At 36.9% G+C, this 22,637-nt stretch overlaps 1 protein-coding gene across 11 annotated transcripts in view; it reads left to right on the forward strand.

Annotated features, from left to right (window-relative positions):
• TCERG1 (transcription elongation regulator 1) overlaps positions 1-22,637 on the forward strand; it is a 60,131-nt gene that overhangs the window by 1,726 nt on the left and 35,768 nt on the right. For 4 of the 11 annotated variants that reach the window (XR_010942166.1, XM_067732153.1, XM_067732154.1 and 1 more), the window contains exons 2-10: positions 4,314-4,539; positions 6,871-7,023; positions 8,079-8,514; positions 8,825-8,944; positions 12,840-13,082; positions 17,290-17,352; positions 18,883-19,083; positions 19,808-19,920; positions 21,044-21,132. Coding sequence is in view for 10 of the 11 variants with exons in the window: in XM_067732153.1 (XP_067588254.1) it covers positions 4,314-4,539; positions 6,871-7,023; positions 8,079-8,514; positions 8,825-8,944; positions 12,840-13,082; positions 17,290-17,352; positions 18,883-19,083; positions 19,808-19,920; positions 21,044-21,132 (1,644 nt within the window). In the remaining variant the exon portion in view is untranslated. The remainder of the gene's footprint in view (positions 1-4,313; positions 4,540-6,870; positions 7,024-8,078; positions 8,515-8,824; positions 8,945-12,839; positions 13,083-17,289; positions 17,353-18,882; positions 19,084-19,807; positions 19,921-21,043; positions 21,133-22,637) is intronic. The other 7 variants (XM_067732155.1, XM_067732157.1, XM_067732158.1 and 4 more) reach the window with 4 other exon arrangements.

Here is a 22,637-nt window from a genome sequence, read left to right on the forward strand (position 1 = left end):
TGTAGACTTTTATTTTAACATTTGTCACGGTTTAAGAGAAATTAGTTGTTTTTGTGGCCTCTGATGGCAGAAATTGGGGCTTAATTTTTGTATATGTATTCTGAACGCATGTCATGGTGTGTCACTATCATAGTGCCTGAAGAATAAGGTGTTCAGTGTATATATATAGTAAATAAATGAATAGAGGAGATTTAGAGATGGTCCGTATAGTGGACCCACATTAATTAAGTGTGTGCAGTGTGAGAGTCACTGACCTAGGTGCTGGCAGTAGAGTCTTGAACCAGACTAAAAACCTTTTTCCTCGGGGACCTTCCATGCTAATTAAGATTGATCTAAATTCCAAACTAACCACATCAAATGAGGAAATCAGCCTGCAAATGTGAAGAGACTTACACAGGGTCACCGAGGTATTGGCAGGGTCTGGATTAAAACCTAGGTCTCCTCACTTAGTCTTCCTTTTAATTTGCCTGCCATATATCAGCATTTAAAAAATTTTTGCTCTTCCTGTTATATTAAAGTATATGCAGACTTGTCTTCACCATTGGGAAGATTGCATATCTGGATTTAGTACTTCTAGGGAAATACATTTGTTCTTGTAAAAAAATTTTTTGGGTTTCTGTTCATGCAAGTAGGCTTCTGTTTTCCTAAAGATTGAAAGTGGTAGGAATGCAAATAACCTACAATAGACAGAATTTATTTGGAGTTCCAAATGCCTTTCTATTCCTTTATGGTTTAGGGCCATTAAGATTTAGAGTTATATTTGTATAGATCCTTTACCCAAGGCCTATATTTACTTATTAATGCTTTATGACTTATGATAAGGTACTTGGCAGTCTAAATTTCCTCAGCTGTATAATGGGAATAAGAATATGTTGGTGTTACCACTGACTAACTACCATAAACAAGTTCTTTTTCTGTGCCATAGTTTCCTCTGTAAAAATGGTGCCAAACTTATCTCATTGGGTTGTTGTTAGGATTGAAAGACTTAGTACAAATAATGTCCCTATAACCGTACCAAGTATATAGGAAGTACCCAGGGTTCACTATCATTATTAAAACAATAATTGAACACTACCATCCTGGACACTGAGATGCATCACTATAATAAGGAGAAACTATGTACTAGTGGGTAGAGATAATACAAAAGTAAACAAATAAGTGAGATGTTTTTTCATAGCATTTACCATAATTGTAAACTCAAATTGGGTAATGAAATAGAGAGGGGCTGGGAGAGACTAGGGTGAGAAAGGAGTTTAAGGTGAACTTTGAGCTGAGACTGAAGAGTGAGTCAGTTATATAAAGATCTGGGGAAAAGCATGCCAGGCAGAGGGAACAACTGCAGAGGCTTCAGGGTAATCAGGTAGTTGATCAGAAAGACTAGAGTCTGTAGAGAGGTCAGCAAGGGCCAGGTTATGTAGAGCCTGCTAATAATAATTATAGTAATAGTTAACACTACTAATATTAAAACCGTTTAACAGTAATTTTAGTATTTTACTAAATTATTAGTATTTTACTAATACTCTTACTATACTGATGTTACAGCAACAGCAGTAATAGCTAATACTTAACGTGCTGGTTGCTGTTCCAAGTTCTTTATTAGCTCATTTAATCCTCAGTGCAGGTCTGGTGAGGTTGTTGTGATGAAGCAGTGTATATAAAGAGCTCAGCACATGTGCTATACATATCTGACATCAGAAAATGGCAACTTGAGGCTGTCGATAGAGGAAATTATGCGAATTTTGCCACCATTTTCATGGCAGACTTTGAAAGCCATCTAGTCAAATTGGCCACCAAGTGCTTTTCAGGTAGAGCACTATGCTAGGTTTGTGGGGGAATGAAAGTAATGATAGTTAAAATAGTTTACTGTGTACCAGGTACTATCCTAAATGTTTCATGGGGATTATCTCATTGAACAGAGAGGTTTTATTTCTATTCCCCCCCCCCACCCCGCTCCCCGCTCATTTACATGTGAGTATATTCAGGCTCAGAAAAAATGTGAGCAGCCTGACAGCAAAAGGCAGAGCCCTGATTTGACTCTTCATGCTTTTAGAACCTAAAATGCTTAACTTCAAGTTATAACTAGGAAGTGTGAAATTCTAAAGAGAGAAATAGTATAGATTTTTTGAAAAGGAAGAGGCAGATTCAGGAAATCTTAGATTAAGATACATTGTTAACTGAAGGCTGAAATGGAATATCTTTTCTTGGTGGTTAAGTTTTTTCCTGCCCTAAAGGTTAAGACATTGCTTCAATAACAGTGACCATCTGTCTTTTGGGAGTGCATATAATTTGAAAAAGACTGATTATTCTTTTTGCAATCACTTTTAAACTCATACTTTCTAACATTGAGTGTAGGATCATTTGCAGATTTGGTGAAATATATTTGGTATGGTAGTTCTGGATGTGTTTACAATCCTAGTGCTCTCCTAGAAGGCAAATTGGTTCTTTATTAGGATTTTTTGTGTCAGAATTGAATTACGATGTGGAAAACTTAGAGAACATTGAAACGGGAGTAGTCTTAAGCACAGGATTGAAAAGTGTAGGAAAGTTGGAAGAGCCTGGTGAGGAGAGAGTATAAGAATGATTACCATCAAATGTACATGAGGAATATAATTGTTAGTCTTCTCTTGAGCACTGAAATGTAAATTTCATGTATAATGGAGAGATTTATCATAGCTACTGGGAAGACTGTGATAGGTGCTCAGTAAATTGACTGGCAAATTATAGTAAAGATTTTTTTAACATTCTATATACCCTATTTGTAAGATACAGTATTACCTAGGTGTTCAATGGTACATTCAGCAAATACTTATTGAGCCTTACTATGGGCAGGCATAACTATGTGCTGGGGATATAAAGGTGAACAGGACAGACAATTGTTGCTCAAAAGGGGCTTAGATAGAAAGCATGGTATAGCATTTAAGAGCCATTCACCTGTGTTTGAATTCTGGCTTTACCACTGAACCAGCTGTGTGGCCTTGGGCAAGTTATCTTACTTTTGTGCACCTTAATCTGTAAAATGAGTTTGATAAAATCTATCTCAGGGTTGCTGTGATGATTAAATAATTTAAAAAGCTTATGATTACTGCCTGGCACATAGTAAGCACTTGTTAAGAGTTAATAATTTTTTTAAAAAAGCACTTATGAGAGGAGATAGATAATGCCATCTTACATGATATTGCTTATGTGCCTGAGTGCCGTGGAGAAAATAGGGTGTTTAGCTAGAGATTGAAGGGTGGGGTGGGGTGCAGTGTACAGAGGGCTTTCCCTTTAGTTAGAGAATACTAATGATCTCTTAAGCTGCTCCCCTCCCCTGCTATAAAAACCTTGTATTTGGAAGTAATTTCAAACTTCCAAAAAGTTGCAAAAACAAATAGTATGCTTAGTGTTAATATTTTACCTGTTCTGCTTTATTACTTGTCACATACATGCTCTCTGTTTCTCTGAGCCATTTGAGGGTAAGACACACACACACACACACACACACACACACACACACACACACACACACACACACACACACACACACACACACACACACACACACACACACGGCTCTTTACCCCTAAATACTTGAGTATTTATTTTCTGAGGGTAGAGATCTTTTCTTACTTAACTACAGCACAGGCATCAATGTAAATTTGCGTTGATAAAATACTTTAATCTGTTGTCCGTATTCCAGTGTTGTCTACTAATTTGCGTTGATAAAATACTTTAATCTGTTGTTCGTATTCCAGTGTTGTCTATTAATCCATTATGTCCTTTATAGCATTTCTTCTCTCTAGTTTAGGATCCTGTCTAGAGTTGGTATTGTGTTGTCATGTCTCTTTGGCCTCTTTAATCTAGAACATTTCCACAGCCTTCCTTTGTCTTTTTTGTATAACATCAACATTTCTGAAGAGTATACTCCCTGCTGCCCCCTTTCTAATAGAACATTCTTCATTTTGTGTTTGTCGAATAGCTCCTTATTAGATTGAGGTTATGCATTCTTGCCTGGAATAGGTGATGTTGTGTCCCTCTCAGTCACATTAGGTCAGTTTCTCTATTGCATAGGTGTTCTGTTCATCCTTCTTTGCAACTGTAAGAAACGTGGGAAGATACTTTAAGACTATCCAAATAACCTCCCTCATCTAAATTTCCTCCTAGATTTGGTGTCCATTGATCATTCTTACTGATGCACTCTATTGCAGTGTACAATATGACTTTCCAACTCTACTTGCTCTTAAGGGCTTTAAAAATTTGATGTAATTAGAGATTAGTAGCTACATTTTTGTTACGTTGAGAAAGAAAAATTTATTCATGGCTTTCCCACACAGGATGGCTCAACAGCAGGCCTTGAGGTTCCGAGGCCCAGCTCCCCCACCAAATGCAGTGATGCGAGGCCCACCACCTCTCATGCGACCTCCTCCACCTTTTGGTATGATGCGAGGCCCTCCTCCACCACCTCGGCCCCCATTTGGACGTCCTCCTTTTGATCCTAATATGCCACCAATGCCTCCCCCAGGAGGGATTCCTCCACCTATGGGCCCTCCACACCTCCAGGTAAAGAATATAGAGGTAGCTGTTTCTTTGTTGGCATTAGTGTCAATATTATATATGGGTTTTGCCTTTAAAACCTGTGTTCTTGGTTTTATAGGAAAATGGGAACTAAAGAGAACATCCTTATATTAATGTGTTGCTCTAAAAGCACTGGTAACAATAATTAGTATGGAAATTCAGACTGGAAATGTATATGGTGATAGAAAAACGTGTTAAGTTAGGATTGAATAGGGTAGTTCTAACCTGCCTTAGTCTCTGAAAATTGTCTTTAGTAATCCATCTTCTTTATGGGAAATGAAGTTTGAAATCTTATGTATAGAGTAGGGGAAATTTGTTTTCAGTGATACATATTGCAGGTAAACTTAAATATATATGTATGTATATTCCTGAGCAGTTCTCCCCAGAAATGATGCCTAGTATAGAATCTAGAAAGTGACAACAAACACATTTTGTAAGCACAATATTTGGATTTTTTTCCTTCCCCAGAAAAAAAATACGGTTATCTTACAATTTTAGAAATAGAATTGTGGGATTTCTTTAAATAAAAACTTTTGTGGTGTTTTAACCTGAGGCATATATCCCTCTTTAGTGTAAATAGACCCAGTTATTGTCTGAAATGAGGTTATGAAGGTATCAACTCTCAAAAATATCTACTTTTGAGATTATATTCTTTTTGACTGAGTATGTTTCTATGTTTTCTTAGTTTATTCAGCCTGTACCATTCTGAAACGAAATAAATACAGTAGTATCATCTCCCTTCTGTTAGCTTGGATAATCAAGAATGAACTTACTAAAAATAGAAAGAGATAATGAGCTACTGTTTAAATGATGTTAACTCTGTTTCAATAGGGTTATATTTATGGAAGAAACACCAGGTTTTAATACTTTGCTTAGTAATTTTGTTGCCTTCCTAGTAATGAGCAGCCCCCCTTTCCCCCACCCCCTTAAACAAATTGTTAAATGGTTTTATGTTTTCTTCAGGATTAGAATAGGAAGTAACTTTTTGACCTACTGACTGGTATAACTTGTTACATGTGAGTTTATTCTACTTTGTGCCTTTAATAGTTAAAGTCCTTGCAGAATATTATAAAATGTAATGGATTAATGTAACCCTCTAATGGAAGTATATCAGATGTTATAATGGGATACTTTCTAATGTTGTGATGCTTTTCTTGGTCTTGATGGTTGATTGTGTGGTTTTACAGTAAATCCAAGTGATTTCCAGCTCCTGGTGCATGAGATATATTTGGGGTAGATATTTTATAGAACATGGGCCTGTGTGCTGATGCTTGAAAGACAGCGAGCTGAATCCAGAAAGACTGGAGTATGGAAAAGAAAACATTTTTAGGAAAATGAAATACAGTTGCACATTATTAGCATAATGTCAATTCCATTATCCAGATTAAGATGCTTTGGATAATTGAATTCTAATGTTACTTGTAGATTATAGAGGAAATCTTTTAATCCCTGTTCAAAATCTGTTTTCAAAATGGCAGACCTCTTTTCTGGTTTGGTGAGTAAGATATAGCAGTTACAGTTAAATTGTTTGGTTCAGGATCTTGGCTTGGGTCAGCAGTCGTTGAAGGAATTATCAGATAGTGTTGAATCAGTAATGAATGGTTCCAGGAGTTGTTTTTTTTTTTTAACTATAATATATACCATTTAAATTCTCATTTAAATTAGCCATTTTCCTGGCTAATTTTTTTTTTTCTTCTAGGAAAAGAGAACAAAGGGTTAGGTATATCTGGTTTTTTCTTTTTAGTTATTGCTATGTTATTTGTAAATAAGAATCAGTTTTTTTCTTTTGAAAGTAATCTAGTGCCCAATGTATGAAATAGGCAGTTAGGGTATAAAGAACAAAGCAAAACTCACCCATAATGCTGTAACCCAGAGATGACTATTGTTAGTACTTTTTTGTTTTTTTGTTTTTTTTTTTGCGGTACGTGGGCCTCTCACTGCTGTGGCCTCTCCCGTAGTGGAGCACAGGCTCCGGACACGCAGGCTCAACAGCCATGGCTCACGGGCCCAGCCGCTCTGCGGCATGTGGGATCCTCCCGGACCGGGGCACAAACTCGTGTCCCCTGCATCAGCAGGCAGACTCTCAACCACTGCGCCACCAGGGAAGCCCTATTAGTATTTTGATGTACTTCTTTCTAGTCTATTTAGTAATCATTTTTATTACAGAGAAACTTCTCTTACATAACCTAGATAAATGTATCTGAATTGACTATAAAACTAGTTTCTCTTACAGTGCTTTACTTTTGGGTAGAATTTAGTAATAATTTGAAGGAAAAAAGATAAACACAAGTGACATTACTTCTTGTGAATTAACAGAGACCACCTTTCATGCCTCCACCCATGGGAACCATGCCTCCTCCACCGGGTATGATGTTTCCACCAGGAATGCCTCCTGTGACTGCTCCTGGTACTCCAGCGCTGCCTCCTACTGAGGAGATATGGGTTGAAAATAAAACTCCAGATGGGAAGGTAAATTATAAAATGTATTTAGGTTGTTAGCTTCTTAGTAACAGAAGAGTAAAACAGGAGTTCTGGCAGATTGAGATCAGTGACTATATCTTTGCCAATTAGGAATGAGCCTTGGGTAAGCCAGGGTGGGGCAGGAGTCCTGGAAAGCCTCATTGGATTGGACTTATGCACAGACATAAGGTGGCCTGGAGCACTTACATAGGTTTGCCTATGATTCTGGAAGCCTGTATTTTAAATATGTGCCTTGGGTCCCCAAAACAGCCCTCAGGTTTAGTGTTTGCTAGGAGAACTCACAAGACTCAGCATGTAGTTGTATTTGCAGCTAAGACTAATTACAGAGAAAAGATACAAAGCAAAACCAGCAAAGAGAAGGAGGTGCATGGGCTGCAGTCTGGAGCAACCGCGCACAAGCTTTCCGGAGTCCTTTCAGTGGAATCGTATAGAATGTGTTTAATTCCTGCGACTTGGCATTGTGAACACACAGGTGAAGTGTTGTCTGCTGGGAAAGCTCTCCTGAGCTGAGGAGTCGAGGGTTTTCATTGGGGACTGGTCCTATATCTGGCAACATCTGCCCAGCACATACCACATTCCAGACTCCCAGAAGGAAGGCATGTATTCAGCATAAACTGCATTGTTTGCATAAACAGTTTCAACATAATGAGCCATTCTTATCAGTTAGGGAATGATGGGAACCCTCCTGAAATCTAAGTTTCCAGATGCCAGCCAAGGACCAACATTGTGGGCGGGACTTTCTAAGGATAGCAGTCTCAGGCCCGCTGTGTTAACTTTGTGCACAAAATATAACCTTGGTTCTCCTTTTTTTGGTGTGTGTTAAAAATATAGTGTGCTCATTATAGAAAACTGGGGGGGGGGGGGAGGAAAAAAGGAGTGAAAAAGTACCTTTAGTCTCATCATATACAAACAGCCAATTTTGGTGTACTTTCTGTTTTGTAAGGGTTTTTTTAATACTGTTTAAGACAAAATATAGTTGTATTATGGTTTATAAATGATAGTTGACAGATTCGTTGATACTGATGATTTTGCTTTCTCTGCAGGTTTATTATTACAATGCTCGGACACGTGAATCTGCATGGACCAAGCCAGATGGAGTTAAGGTCATTCAGCAGTCAGAACTGACACCTATGCTTGCAGCCCAGGCCCAGGTTCAGGCCCAGGCCCAGGCCCAGGCCCAGGCCCAGGCCCAAGCTCAAGCTCAAGCTCAAGCTCAAGCTCAAGCACAGGCGCAGGCGCAGGCGCAGGCGCAGGCGCAGGCACAGGCACAGGCTCAGGCTCAGGCTCAGGCTCAGGCCCAGGCCCAGGCCCAGGCCCAGGCCCAGGTGCAGGCGCAAGTGCAAGCACAAGCAGTGGGAGCTTCCACCCCTACGACCAGTAGCCCAGCACCTGCGGTATCCACTTCAACGTCATCATCAACCCCATCCTCTACCACTTCTACCACAACAACTGCCTCTTCAGTTTCGCAGACAGTATCAAGTGAGTACTAGTCAGCATGTGTTTTCATTTAGGGGCTAGAGAAATGGACAAGTGGGAATGCATTCCAAAATGATCCTAGTGTTTTAGGTATTATCCTTGATGTTATTTAAAATATGTTTTTGACATTAAGACTTTTGGCTAAAAAGAACAGAAATTTACATTAGTAGAAGAAATTATTTGCCCAGTTGAAATTCATGAAGCTAAACTGGGGAAGTGTAGAGTTAGCTATTCAACTTGGCCAACAGTAATGCTGGGTGATGTGGGGTTTGCAGAATAAGTGTAAGTCTTGGCCCCTGCCCCTATCTTGCAGAGTTTCCAGTTTTTCTAATTGAGGAGGCAAGAATAATGCATGTGAAACAATTAGAGAATAGCGTGCAAAGTTATGCAGCGAAAATAGAAGATATAAGAATTCAAGAAAACGGAGAGACAAGTGAGTGTACTACATGGGTATTGAGGTTTATCATAAAGGATGTGTGATAGGATTTGAATAGGTTCAAAGTTTCAGAGAGGTGTTTCAGGTAGTGGGAAACGTAGGTCAGGAAATGAGGATAAATGTAGTTTATGAATTGTTAGGTGGGAGGATTTATATTGGTTAATATATTGAATAAGAGACCAGGTTATGAAGAGTTTTAAGAACAAGGCAAATGGATGAGGCAGGCAGGCACTAGGCGGTCTATATGAATGCAGTATTCTGGAAGATTTTTATGGCACTCGTTCTCTGGGTAGTGTTGAAATCAGGGAAACTTAGGAACTTTTCAGTAACCTTGTTGAGAGGTAGATGGGTCCCAGAATGGGATGCAGGCAGATGAAATGTGGAATTGTGTTAGAAGCAGTTTGAAAGGTAAGAGAATTTTCAGGTATGAAGACACAGAGGCCCAAAGGTTACATCTTTTTTATAAAGATGAGAGACAATTAATAGATTTCAGGGATGAGGAGAGAAGAATATTAATTTGCTTGAAAGATTGTCATTAATATTTATGCTACTAGTTCTGGATTTTATTTTGTTCTTTTTTTTTTTGATATAAGTATGCTGCTGCTTTTTCTACAGGCTGAGATTGAGCCCCCAAATATTTACATAATTTTATTTATTGGATTATTTATTATGATACTGGCATGAAGATACATAATTATCCCTACAAGGCGATTATAATTTAGATTATTTTGCTACCTGGATAATGGGAGAGAATTTAAAAAAAAAAAAACTGTCTCTCTTCTCTCCCCCAGTAGCTTCAGGGACTAGGGAATTATTAGTGTATATTACCTTGTAAGAAATATGTACATGAGAGAAATTTAGTCATCCTACTGAATTTAAATTCAAATTTGATTTTATTTTACTGATGTGCGTAGTAACCGAAGAAGTAAGGTACCTGTGATATGGAGACAGTTTTTTTAAAGGCCCTATTTGATATTTTTTAGAGGGCTTGGGAGAAAATGTACTTAATAGGAAGATGTAAATAATGCTTTACCAGGTCTCTTGTAGCTAAGTTGAATTCTGAAAATACAGATTAACAGTGATACTAGCTAGTTGGTTGAAGGTCTTTGCCTTTTTATAGGCAAATGCTTCTAAAACCTGTGGGGCAAGGCAGAAAACAGTCAGTTTTTATGGGGTACTTGTGGTGATGGGAGAAGGAGATTAATTAAAAGCAGTGTGGTTCCATGTGGAGGCTCTGTGTTGCTTCTGTTTTATTCCCTGCCTCTTCGGAAGGAAAAATAGTAGTACTTTGTTTTAAGGGAGGTGGGTAGCCAAAAACTTTTAACTGTTCTCTTTGTATTTCATTTCCATATCGGAGTGGTCTATCAGTAGGCCCATAGGTATCTTGTCCATTACCAACCATTCTATTCAGAATTCCTGTTTTTCATTTTTTGTACTACCCTTCAGTGATAGGGAGGCCTTTATTCTAAGAACAGAATAGCAAAATCTTGTTCTTTTTACAGCCTTTAAACATCAATTTTGATGTTGTCTTTCTGAGTATTCCTGATAGCTGTTTTTATTTCGCTTGATTGAGTGTCAAGAAGTGTTATCAGTCTTAATATTTCTCCATCTCTTAGAGATAGTCACTTGTCTTTTTTAGTTAAGATCTGAGGCTGGATTAGTAGTATATTTTGAGATCAAGTGTTACACTAGTTATTTTAGCAAATGGAGTTAGTAGGAATTTACCTGCTCTAAAGTCCTAGCTAACCATTCTCCCAGCTTCCCAGTTAATTCTTTTGTTGCCTTTGTCCCTTTTCTCTCATGACGCATGGCAACTAATCAAATTCAGAAAATCCTGTGTCAGCAAGAGGAATAGGTTGAGTGAATACTTTTTGCCATCTCCATTTCGTGTTCCTTTCCCCCTGAAATTTGATGCCTTTGTAACTCATTTTATCTTCCTGACTCAGTACTTTGTATTGTGAGTTTAGCAAATATTACTAAATACTATTACCATGATTTTTTAAAAAATGTAATTCTGTGAACTGCAGTGTAAACCTGTGGGTAAATTGAACTAAAAATTAAGGAATTTATATTTTAACCTCAGTTGAGCATAAACTCATTTTATCCTATGCAAGTTTTGTGAAAAATGCTGATGAAATCCTCCTCCTCAGGGAAGTTGGGAAGAATAACTTGATATATATTCAGCCATTGCAGTAGATTACAAATGCTAAATGGTATATGTATGGGACTGGGCAAATGTTGCATGTAATTTGTATTTTTCATACTGTTATAAAATTATATTAATATGATACTGTACCCTAAGGCTAGGTCTATGCTAGACCACCAATTCATTCCTGGGCCCCTGAAGATACTTGTTTGGCCCTGCTGTCTATTTAGCCAAGGTGAGTCCCTCATTAACAAGTATGAACTTGCTGACATCTTCCCAGCCTAAGTGAGTTTTTCATTGTTAGGAGCTGAAGGAAAGACAGTGAGAAATTTTTTCAGTTGGATTATTGGGTGGTTTGCATTAAACAGTGTGCTTTCCCTTAGAATAAAATTGGCATAAAGATTAGGAAAGCACTGTTTTATTTAATTTGATAAATTTCATTCTTATTCCAGTATAGGTAAAGTTTGGCATTTTTCTTTATATCAAGATAAAGATGAAGTATTAGTTACCAATGAATTATGAAAATGAATTTTGTTTTGGAACTAGATGGGTTGTGAATAAATAACAAAAAATGTTTTGTAATATTTGAGAACTGAAACTTAAAAAAAAGGAAATATGAATTTTATATATTTTGGGGGTCACAAAGTGTGATTACTAGGGATAAAATGTTTTATTTTTGATATTTAAAAATAACATATTAGCAGAACCAAATTATCCTGAATTTCACATTTTGCTGGTCTCTCACACTGGAAACCTGAGTTATTTTTTTTTCTTTTTTTACCTTTTTATTTTGAAATAATTATAGAGAAACCCAAGTCGTTTTTGACTCCATTTGTTCATATCCAGTCAGTCATTAGTTATTGCATACCTTTTTCTCTCTGTTCTTCCTTGCTTGGACAACTCCAGATACGTTGAAATTGATTTTCCCACCTCTGTTCTTCCTTTTCTTCCTATGCATCCGCCAGGTTAATTCATCAAATGAACAGTGATTGTTACTCTTCCATACAGAAGCCTTCATTCTACCTCCCCCACATCCCTTTTACATTCATGAAGTCACATAAATAACGTGTGAATGCATTCTTATAAAAAAAAATCAAACTCTAACGAAGCATGTGTAGTAAAAAGTAAAAGGTGTACACATACGTTTTGGTGTTCATTCTTTTAGATCATTTCTCTACGTTTACATAAGTTCTTCCCTTTCCCTACCCAGTCAAGTGCTGACTCCTTAGTCGTCTGTTCAAGGCCTCCCACTTTATGCCTCTGGCCTGCCTTTCCAGCTGTAACTCACTGGTTCTGTTGGTATGCCTAGTGTTTTACTAGTTGACTGCTTGTCTTCTGTTTTCTAAACAATACCTTGTTGTCCCCTACTCTTTGCTTTTACTCACTTTTCTCACCACTTGCTTATTTACTCCTTTCACTTTGTCATTTTCCTTGTTGAAATCCTAATCTTTCAAGGCCTATCACCACAGTATAAAATTTTCTGTACTGTCTCACAGTAAGAAATGGTCTTTGGGTCTTGAGTTACACTCCTATACATTTATCCCATTTCACTTTGTGTTTTAGTTATTGTTTATGTTTCATTTAACTATTTTCAAGCTTCTTGGAAGACAGAGACCTTGTTATAAATTCCTTGCAGTGCATGGAATGGGCCCTAAATACTTACATACTGAATGAGTGAATGATGAATGAATATAGTAAAATGGTTTATGAAGGAGTGATACATATTTCTGTTTTATCTTTTATCAGCACCCACAACACAAGATCAGACCCCAAGTTCTGCTGTTTCAGTTGCCACGCCTACAGTTAGTGTTTCAACTCCTGCTCCTACAGCCACACCTGTGCAAACTGTTCCTCAGCCACACCCCCAGGCGTTACCTCCTGCCGTTCCTCATTCAGTACCTCAGCCAGCAGCAGCAATACCTGCTTTTCCACCAGTAATGGTACCTCCATTTCGTGTTCCCCTTCCTGGCATGCCAATTCCACTTCCAGGTAAACCAATAGATAATAATAGTTTTTCCAGCTATGTTTTCATATTGTCAGTTAGTTTGTTCTCATGTGTCTGTTGCATTTGAAATTTGCCTTGAATCTCACTTGTTTGAAACATTTTTGAAAGATTCATGGCTAACTGCAGTATTTTTCTCTTCAGTTTTGGTAAATGTCCTTTTCTGTTGTTGTTTACATGTCTTAAAATTAGAGCCACATTTAAAGCTACACTCATTTTGGATAATGGCCCCAATGAATTAAAAATGATCATCTTTTTGTGTAAATATGTTCTAAATGCAATATTTTAAGGGACTAAGTGTATGAAGTTAAGAAATCACAGGTCACAATAGGTAAAACAAGTTAAGTGATTTCTGTATCATGCATTGGTCTAAGCACTTTACATGGAACAATTCGTTTAGTTTTCACAACCGTCTTACGAGGTAGATACACAGGTTAAGTTACTTGCCCGTGGTCACGTAGCTAATAAGTGATGGTGTTGGGGTTTGAGTCTGGGCACTCCAGATCCAAAAATCATGCTCGTAATAATTACGTTATACTGAGAAGAAAATGTGAGTCACTTAACTTAAAAAAATTCATCTAAAACAGAAAGCATAAGTTTCCCTTGTAACAATTGTGAAGTATAACAGGCACCATTTTAACGTTTAATTATGGTGAGTTCATGTGTTTTATTTTTTTAGGGGAAATCATTTCAACTAGAGAAGGAATTAAAAGATTGTGCAGTAGAATTTTTCCCACAGGGATTGAACAGTGGTAGTGTTTGGCATTGTAATTTGAGTGTGTTTGCTGTTGTCAAACATATTTACTCCTTAATCCATGGTCCGTTCTCCTAGAATTATAGTTGAAAATGTTGACGCCTTAGAGAGGTCAAGCTCACAAGGCTAGTTTGTAGCAAAGATGAATAGAACCTAGGCCTCTTGTCTTCTAATTTCACACTCCTTTCACTATGGTTGCTGCTTTATGGTACTAGTTTTTGTGTAAGAATAGGGTTGTGATACAGCTATTTCTTAGATTTGCAAACATTTTAATTATCACACTATTTCCTTGTAACTACTTCGAAAAGAACACTTTCATATATTACACCTTAGCAAGAAAGAAACCAAAAATTTAAGAATTAGTGGGTTTTTTGGAAAACCTTTTTACATGTTGTCGATGTAGTGTTAGATAATTAAATGACCAGTATGTGATGTTTAAGAAACCGAAATCACTTAAAAGTAAGAAGAAAATAAAAAATGTTGTCTCTAATACTAGGGATTACCCTTTTTCAAAATTAAATTTAAGATTAAGCAGCTGATACTTTCCTCTTTGGATATACTCTTTGTAGAAAATTAAGTGATGAATGGATAAAAGCTTGATATTCATCATAACCTCTTGCAATCTTGGTCTGCTTTAGGGTCAGGGACAGTGTTAAGACCAGATCCTGGATTCTGAGCGATCGTAAGGAGCTGAGATTGTTAATTCTGTAGAGAGAAGATTGAGAGGTAGCATAATAACATATATGAGGTATTGGAAAGGCTGTTGTCTAAAAGAACTTTGGTTTTGCTTTAGAGGTTCTTAATAGGACCAGTGGGTGAAAGAGTAGCAAAATTTATTTCTGTAGAAAGTGAAATTTTGTCACAGTAAAATCCCTTCAGTTATAGCTGTCTTTGGATGTCTTGGTCTTCTCTGGTCCTCATCCCACCGTTAAATTTTAGAACAGGTGGTAACCGTTTGTGTTACCAGATGAGGTAGTACCTATGAAGTTTGGCAGTAAAAGGCATTTAATAAATGGGAGCCACTAATAATACTTTGTAGGTCAGTTGGAAGAGAACCTGAGTTAGATAATCTGTAAAATTTTATGCAAGATACCAGAGATTCTTTGGAGAGGGAAGTAATGTTTTATAGAAAGTAATATTTGTTTTATATAGTAAGGCATCTTAGAATTCGTTCATTTTCTCATTTCCCCTTTTAATTCAGTCATCTAAGGTACTTTAGTAAAAAAAAAAAAAAGAATGGAAAAGAAGACTTGTTTTTCTCCTCCCCAAATCTTTGGTTTTATGTATAATGCCATCTATCTCTGTTTTTCCTTTTTTATATCAATTCAACAGTAAGGTAAAGCAGGAGGAATTTGGATGTAATTTATCTTGGAGCCTTATATTCTATTTGAAATAGCAATGTATGGTGCTAATGAGGATGATTAAAGAAGGGATAGTGAAGATGAAGAAAAGGAGTGGAAGAGTTAGGTAAAATATAGGAGTAAGAGGTGGAGTTGGGGATAGTGAATTGGATTAGGATTACAGGATTTCTACTTCTTAGTCTGTAAAATCTTATTTGGAATTTTAAGAAGCTTATGGTCAGTGACATCAGGATTATCCAGAATACTAAATGGAATTTTCTAATTTCCTGGTAGAATATAATTTGAGGGTAGAGTTGTAGGAAAATTGAACAAATGCTCCTTTTTAAAAGAAGGTTAAAAATTTAGATGTTTGGTTATTTTGTGAGTCTTCATGATATGCATATAGTCACCCTTAGAAAACCTTAAGTTGGTCTTTTTAACATGAGAAGAAACAAATACGTCCTTTTATTATGGCCTATAATGTTGATAGTCAAATACAAGAGTTCTGTGTTGGCCCAGCTGATATTTAGCAATGGCAGTTAGGCCTGAATATGAGTATATTTGACTTTCTTTTGTTTAAGTTGTATAGTTGAAATTACTTATTAGGAGATGGTTTTGGAGAACAGTCTTTGAGAGTAAAGTTCAGAGTCTAAGAATTGAATTTCTAGTGCTGACTTAGTAGGCTCAGTGATCCTGCAGATAGCAGTATTTATACTAATTTAAACCTAATATATGCTGTAACTTCCTTAATCAAATGAATTTTTCCATTGCTTTCTTTAAACATTATGGAAAATAAAACTATACATAAACTTTATTCAGCATACTTTTTTGATCTAGTGCGTTTTAGTTTCATTGTTAATAGAAAGTTTAGCTTTAATATTTTTATTTAAAATAGTAATTAAGAAATTAAGGCACTTTTCAAAAATTGGCAGTATTTTGTGTGTGTGTGCGCGTGAACATAGGTATGTTATTTACAAATGCAGGGGTTTAATTTAATTTTTGTCTCTGAATTAGGAAAAATTTATTTTTATGTACTTTAGTGGGGAAAAGAATTTATTACTTTTAATTTTTATCGGTACCAAAATAGGTTTAGTGTTTTTTTTTAGCCAAAACAAATAGAAAATAAAATTTAACTTCCCAACCCTTTGCCTTCAGCCTTTTCCTTTAAAAGTTTTAAAAAACTCTTAATTTTGATTTTCCTCAATTAATCAGTCTTAGTTTTCCAGCTTTTCGTTTCATTCCCTTTTTATCACCATTGTAATGCATCATGATGAGTCTTCATTCTTCTAAGAACTGTACGTAATTTCCATTCTTTAATACAAGTGCTACTCCTTTAGCTGGCTTAAACGATTGAGGTTTCTAAAGTAATCAGCCCAGGTAGTCATTAATGATACTAAAGGGGCTGTCTTCTTCTTAATTTGTTAGCCTGCCCCCACAGTGTTCCAAGCCCGTGGCATTCCATACAGCAGGCACTACACATGGATATTTTGTCAGTTGAATGCTCCCCTCCTCTTCATCTTTGCCCTTTTATTTAAAGTATTATTTGCAGTGGTAAATTGGGATCTGTCTTATACTTTATTTTCTTCCTTTTCCTCCCACCCCTCTTTGTCCTATCTTACTCTTTTTCTACTTCTGCATGGTTATGCTCCATGCCTCTGCTTTTGCATGTAGTTCCCACTTAGCAGCAGCACAGAGAAAGTGTCTTGTTAGTGTCATGCTGCGTCTGCCTTTCACTGGTGTCTTAAGCAGCATGGGTTTGATGTCCTGTGGGAAAATGTCCCACATGAAAACATGAAAACTTGTTATGCATACGTAATGAAGGGGCTTTCCTTTGTTGAATTTAAACTCTTGAGACTCCTTCAAATATTATCAGCTGGTTTGATAAAAAGGTAATTGATGCTATAATTTAGAATTAGTTATCATTGAATTTGGCACCACTTCCCACAAAATGTCAAACAAAAAGAAATTCTACTCCATCCTTGGTCTTTTTCATTGGAAATAACATTCTAAATTGTAGTGGTAAATTATTTCCCTGAATCCCAGTGGTAGCCGACATACAATGGCAGCTTTCCAACGTATGCTTGCTTATCCATTTTACAGGTGTAGCAATGATGCAAATAGTCAGCTGCCCGTATGTAAAGACAGTCGCTACCACCAAGACCGGTAATTTTTAAAACCATCTTAGTTTGTTTTGTCTGTAAGTTGGCATGGTAGTGAATGTTGTTGTTTATCCTTTTATTTATTTATTTTGCCCAAGTGAGTGGATTTTTTTATATTTTTCTTTTTAATGAGCAGTATAAATGCAGTTGTCATATTTGGCCAACACTTAATTTTCCCAATTGCCTGTAGTATTAGCTTCGTTGGTTCACAAAAGCAAATAAGGTCAAATCACTTTATATCTTAATTTTTGTAATAAGTGTAAACAACTTCATTCTCATATTCATAACATTTAATTTTATTTTTTGACGTGTGTTTTTAAGTTAAATATAAAAAAATCATTTCCATGTGTAAAGTGATGTGATTATGCTTGCATGCTAGTGAGTATATGTGTGTGAATATTTGTGTGTATAGTATAAATTTGCATTTTAAAGTTACTGAAGTTATCTACCTGAAACTTAAATTCTGGTATAGGATTTGAGGTTTTTTTTTTTCAATTTTGATTCACGTTTTTGATTATTTATAATACCAGCTTGTTTAGTTTTCTGGTGAAAAATATAGATCTTGGCTTATCTTTAAAAAAAAAAAAAAGAAACATTGCTCTCTTTCCGGAAAAGAATAAACTGTCAAAGAGTTTACAGGGATATCTCACTTAATCACTTAGTATATTAAAGTTGATTTGATAGTAAACTCAGTCATTTACTTTATTTTTACTTATTTATTTTTTCAATCATTTACCTTAAAATAGAATTTTATTCATATCCTTTTTAGGTACCTTAGAACAAGAAAACAATTTTGTCTCAGGAAATATGCTTAGTAAATGTGCTTGTTGCCTTGATTTCATTAGAATTTGAGGAAATTCTTTTTTTTTTCCAAATAAATTTTATTTATTTATTTTTGGCTGTGCTGGGTCTTTGTTGCTGTGCACAGGCTTTCTCTAGTTGCACGAGCGGGGGCCCCTCTTTCGCTGCAGTGCACGGGCTTCTCACCGTGGTGGGCCCTTCCTTGCGGAGCACAGGCTCCAGGCACACGGGCCTCAGCATTTGTGGCATGCGGGCTCAGTAGTTGCGGCGCATGGGCCCAGCTGCTCCTCGGCATGTGGGGTCCTCCCAGACCAGGGATCGAACCCGTGTCCCCTGCATTGGCAGGCGGATTCCTAACCACTGCGCCACCAGGGAAGCCCAGGAAATTCTTTATAAAAATATATTTCTATTAATAAGTAGAGAATGTACCATTATTTTTATAATTTATTATGTTATATTTTATTAAGATTTCACTTATAGGTGTGACCCAAATTTCTGACTGTTCTTAAGGTACTTCTTGGGTTCAATTTCTGAATCTAATTGAATTTAGGCATTAGAAGTAAACCAGGGATATAGATTTAAGTAATTAAATCATAATTTATATGATTTTTTTTGTTTCAACTGGCTCATTCATTATTAATGTTTAGTAGAAAGATTTAGCTCATATTTCAAAGTTTTATTTTATATCACAATTTGATACTTGGATCTAATTTTTTTATTCTTTTTCTTCTAGGTGTATTGCCAGGAATGGCCCCTCCTATTGTACCCATGATACACCCCCAGGTTGCTATTGCAGCTTCACCTGCTACCTTAGCTGGAGCAACAGCAGTTTCTGAGTGGACTGAATATAAAACAGCAGATGGGAAGACATATTATTATAATAATAGAACATTAGAATCAACCTGGGAAAAACCCCAAGAGCTAAAGGAAAAAGGTATAGTTTTAATGACTTGGTGGGACATAGTATAAATAGAAATGCTATTTGAAATTCTGAGTTAATTCCTTTTTTAAAACGTTTGAGGGATTTTTTAGTTACATAGTGTTGGATTATTTATTTCCTCTGAATTGTTAAATATGTATTCATTTAAAAAGCCAGTTCTTCTACTTACATGTTTGTCCATCACTTTACCATCTGGAGAAGTTAAATTATATGTACACACTAATATATATTTTTTACTCTGGTCAGGAATTGCAATATTATTCTACTGAATAATTATCGTTATCCTTATTGAGATTGATAGTAATGGTCAGGAAGGAATGTGTTTATTGTATGTGTTCTGAAGAAAAACTTTAGGCTGTTGGAATCTTGGAGGAAGAGGACTCATAATTTTCTATTTCACAAGTCCCTGTTTGTGTTTTTTAGTATGTTATCACTTTCAGCAAAATGAATGATTGCTACAAATGATATATGAATGACCTGAACGACTTTATGTCCCTCTGAAATCAGTAGTTCTTTTCTACTGACAGTTTCCTGATTGGTATAGCAAGGTATTTGAAGTTGAACATTATATTAGATGCAAATCAATGATATTACAAGGAAGAACATTTTATTTTTATGGTTAATAACTAGAAATGGAATATCTTAACTGCCTAGTCTCTGAAAGTTCATCAGAAGTTACTTCAGAACCACTGTGTGATGTTATCTCAATTTTTAATAGAAAAATTAGAGGAGAAGATTAAAGAGCCAATTAAAGAACCTTCTGAAGAACCTCTGCCAATGGAAACGGAGGAGGAGGATCCTAAAGAAGAGCCAATAAAGGAGATAAAAGAGGTAAAGGGCCATTACCTGTTTACCTGGGAGCCACCATTGATTGTTGGGTACAGTTTACTTGTAACTGAAAATCCATTTGCTGTAGTTTTATTTTTTACAAATTTATTTTATTTTTGGCTGCATTTGGTCTTCTTTGCTGTGCGCAGGCTTTCTCTAGTTGAGGCGAGTGGCAGCTACTCTTCATTGCGGTGCGCAGGCTTCTCATTGCAGTGGCTTCTATTGTTCCGGAGCACGGGCCCTAGGTGCACACGCTTCAGTAGTTGCAGCATGCATGGTCAGTAGTTGTGGCTCGCGGGCTCTAGAGCGCAGGCTCAGTAGTTGTGGCACATGGGCTTAGTTGCTCCGCGGCATGTGAGATCTTCCCGGACCAGGGCTCGAACCTGAGTCCCCTGCAGTGGCTGGTGGATTCTTAACCACTGTGCCACCAGGGAAACCCATTTGCTGTAGTTTTAGATAATTGCTGAAAATCTGACCTCTGCAATTTTAGGGTTCTTTGAAATTTCTAATTCAGTTTTTCCTTTGAAAGTTTCATTAAATTACTTCTTATACTAAACCAAGACCCCCTTAGAAAGAAAGGACCTTGGACCAGAGCTGATGTCCCCTCCTGACTTACAGACTGGTACATGTTATAATTAGAAGTACGACTTCATATTGGGGAATGATCGTTGTATTTTATTTGTCCTCTCGTGGCATGGAATAATCTCTGTACAGCACTAAAAGAGCTCTGCTTTTTGGAAGCTTTTTTTATTCAATGAGGGACCAATGGTAGTCTTGTCTTATAAGTAAGGAATTTCGCAGAAAAAAGAAACAGCCTTAGATGAAGTGGTCTCCTGTCATCTTCTATACCCTTCTCCTTATTTCTACTCTTAAACAGATGGTTAGTGAGTCTGTAAGATAGGACCTGCTGCTGATCGGGTCTACTGTTGTGCAATTCGGCTCTGTCTAGGGGGCGAGGATTGAGAACTTATTTAGAAATTCTGACTCAGAGTCTCTCCTCTGTATGCTAGCAACACACCTTATGTTGGTTGTACTTTAAGGTATTTGCAATCTTTCTTGTATTTGTGGGATATTCAGGTATAGTTTTGTAATATTAATTTAATGGGAGTAATATCATTTCCCATAGGAGCCCAAAGAAGAGGAGATGACTGAGGAAGAAAAGGCTGCCCAGAAGGCAAAACCAGTGGCTACTACTCCTATTCCTGGTACTCCATGGTATGTACTTGACTTAAGCGGTTTGATTGCCATGCTTGATTATTACATTATTATCCAATAGGAAGAAAAAGTACTTTAAAAAAGCATGTGTCAAATACCTGTTTGCTTATTTATTTATTTTGGCTGCGTTGGGTCTTCTTTGCTGTGCATGGGCTTTCTCTCTAGTTGTGGTGAGCAGGGGCCACTCTTCGCTGCGGTGTGCGGGCCTCTCATTGCGGTGGCTTCTCTTGTTGCTGAGCACAGGCTCTAGGCGTGCAGGCTTCAGTAGTTGTGGCACATGGGCTCAGCAGTTGTGGCTTGCGGGCTCTAGAGCGCAGGCTGAGTAGTTGTGACGCACGGGCTTAGTGTCTCTGCGGCATGTGGGATCTTCCCGGACCAGGGCTCGAACCCATGTCCCCTGCATTGGCAGGTGGATTCTTAACCACTGCGCCACCAGGGAAGTCCTCAAATACCTGTTTCTATCTACTGAATATTTTTTGGTTCTTGTTCATTGTATTTTGGGTGCTCAGAATTCAACTGCTGCAGTGTCTTCCTCCCTTCATGGAACTCTCCATTAATATTTATTGTTTAAAATTATAGATTTGAACCACTAAGATCCTGAATCTACTTTTTTATTGTTTAAAATGTTTTAAAATTGCTTTTGTATATATCTCGTCATATGTGATTATGTTTACAGAACTTTGTAAAATTATGTCTTTTTATCTTAGCATTGAATAGTCTATTTTTTTTCTTTTCTTCTTATGTTTGGTTTTCCCTTTTCTTCCTCTCCCCACATGAGGGTTTTCTCTCCTGTTCCTATTCTAACTTACTTAATCCGTGTACAGTCTACACATGGCAATGAGTTGGCTTGTTTCTTAAGTCTTATAATCTACAGATTCCCCTCCAACTTGTTTTCCTTGCTTTTTCCTCCTTGTTTTTATATTGAAAAAAATAAATGTGTGTGTTCTGTAGAGTCCCACAGTCTGGATTTTATTATTGCATTCTCATGGTACTCTTTAATAGAACCCTCCATTCCTGAATTTCCTGCAAGTTAGCAGGCAGTTACAGAGATGTGCCGGATTCATTTGTGATCTTTATCTCATATATTTCCTATTTCAGACCTAGATTCAGCCATTTTCCAAGGAGCCCTGGTTTCTTTTTGTGAGAAGTGGCATTTTTACACCATGTGGGATCTAGGGATAGTTGTTACTACTGAATTAGTCATTATTTTTAGACCTCTTTGGTAGACAGAGGTGGAAGATACATATGTTTAAAGATACATCTTAAGTTCACACCATTACTTGCAGTTCAAGTCTACTACAAGATTTTTACTGACTCTCATCATCTATCTTAATTCAGTACCTCCTTTTCTTCTGAAAACCATCTTTGAGTGATAGCAACATAATTATTCATTTGCTTTTCTCACAGGCAAGACCAGTACTATCACCAACAGTGTGATTACGGAAGACAGTTTAAGCTTTTTTTTTCCAGTTATTTTTATGTTTAGGTTATATTACTCTAGGGAT

This window comes from Pseudorca crassidens, chromosome 3 (genome assembly GCF_039906515.1).
Source record: "Pseudorca crassidens isolate mPseCra1 chromosome 3, mPseCra1.hap1, whole genome shotgun sequence".
NCBI lineage: Eukaryota > Metazoa > Chordata > Mammalia > Artiodactyla > Delphinidae > Pseudorca > Pseudorca crassidens.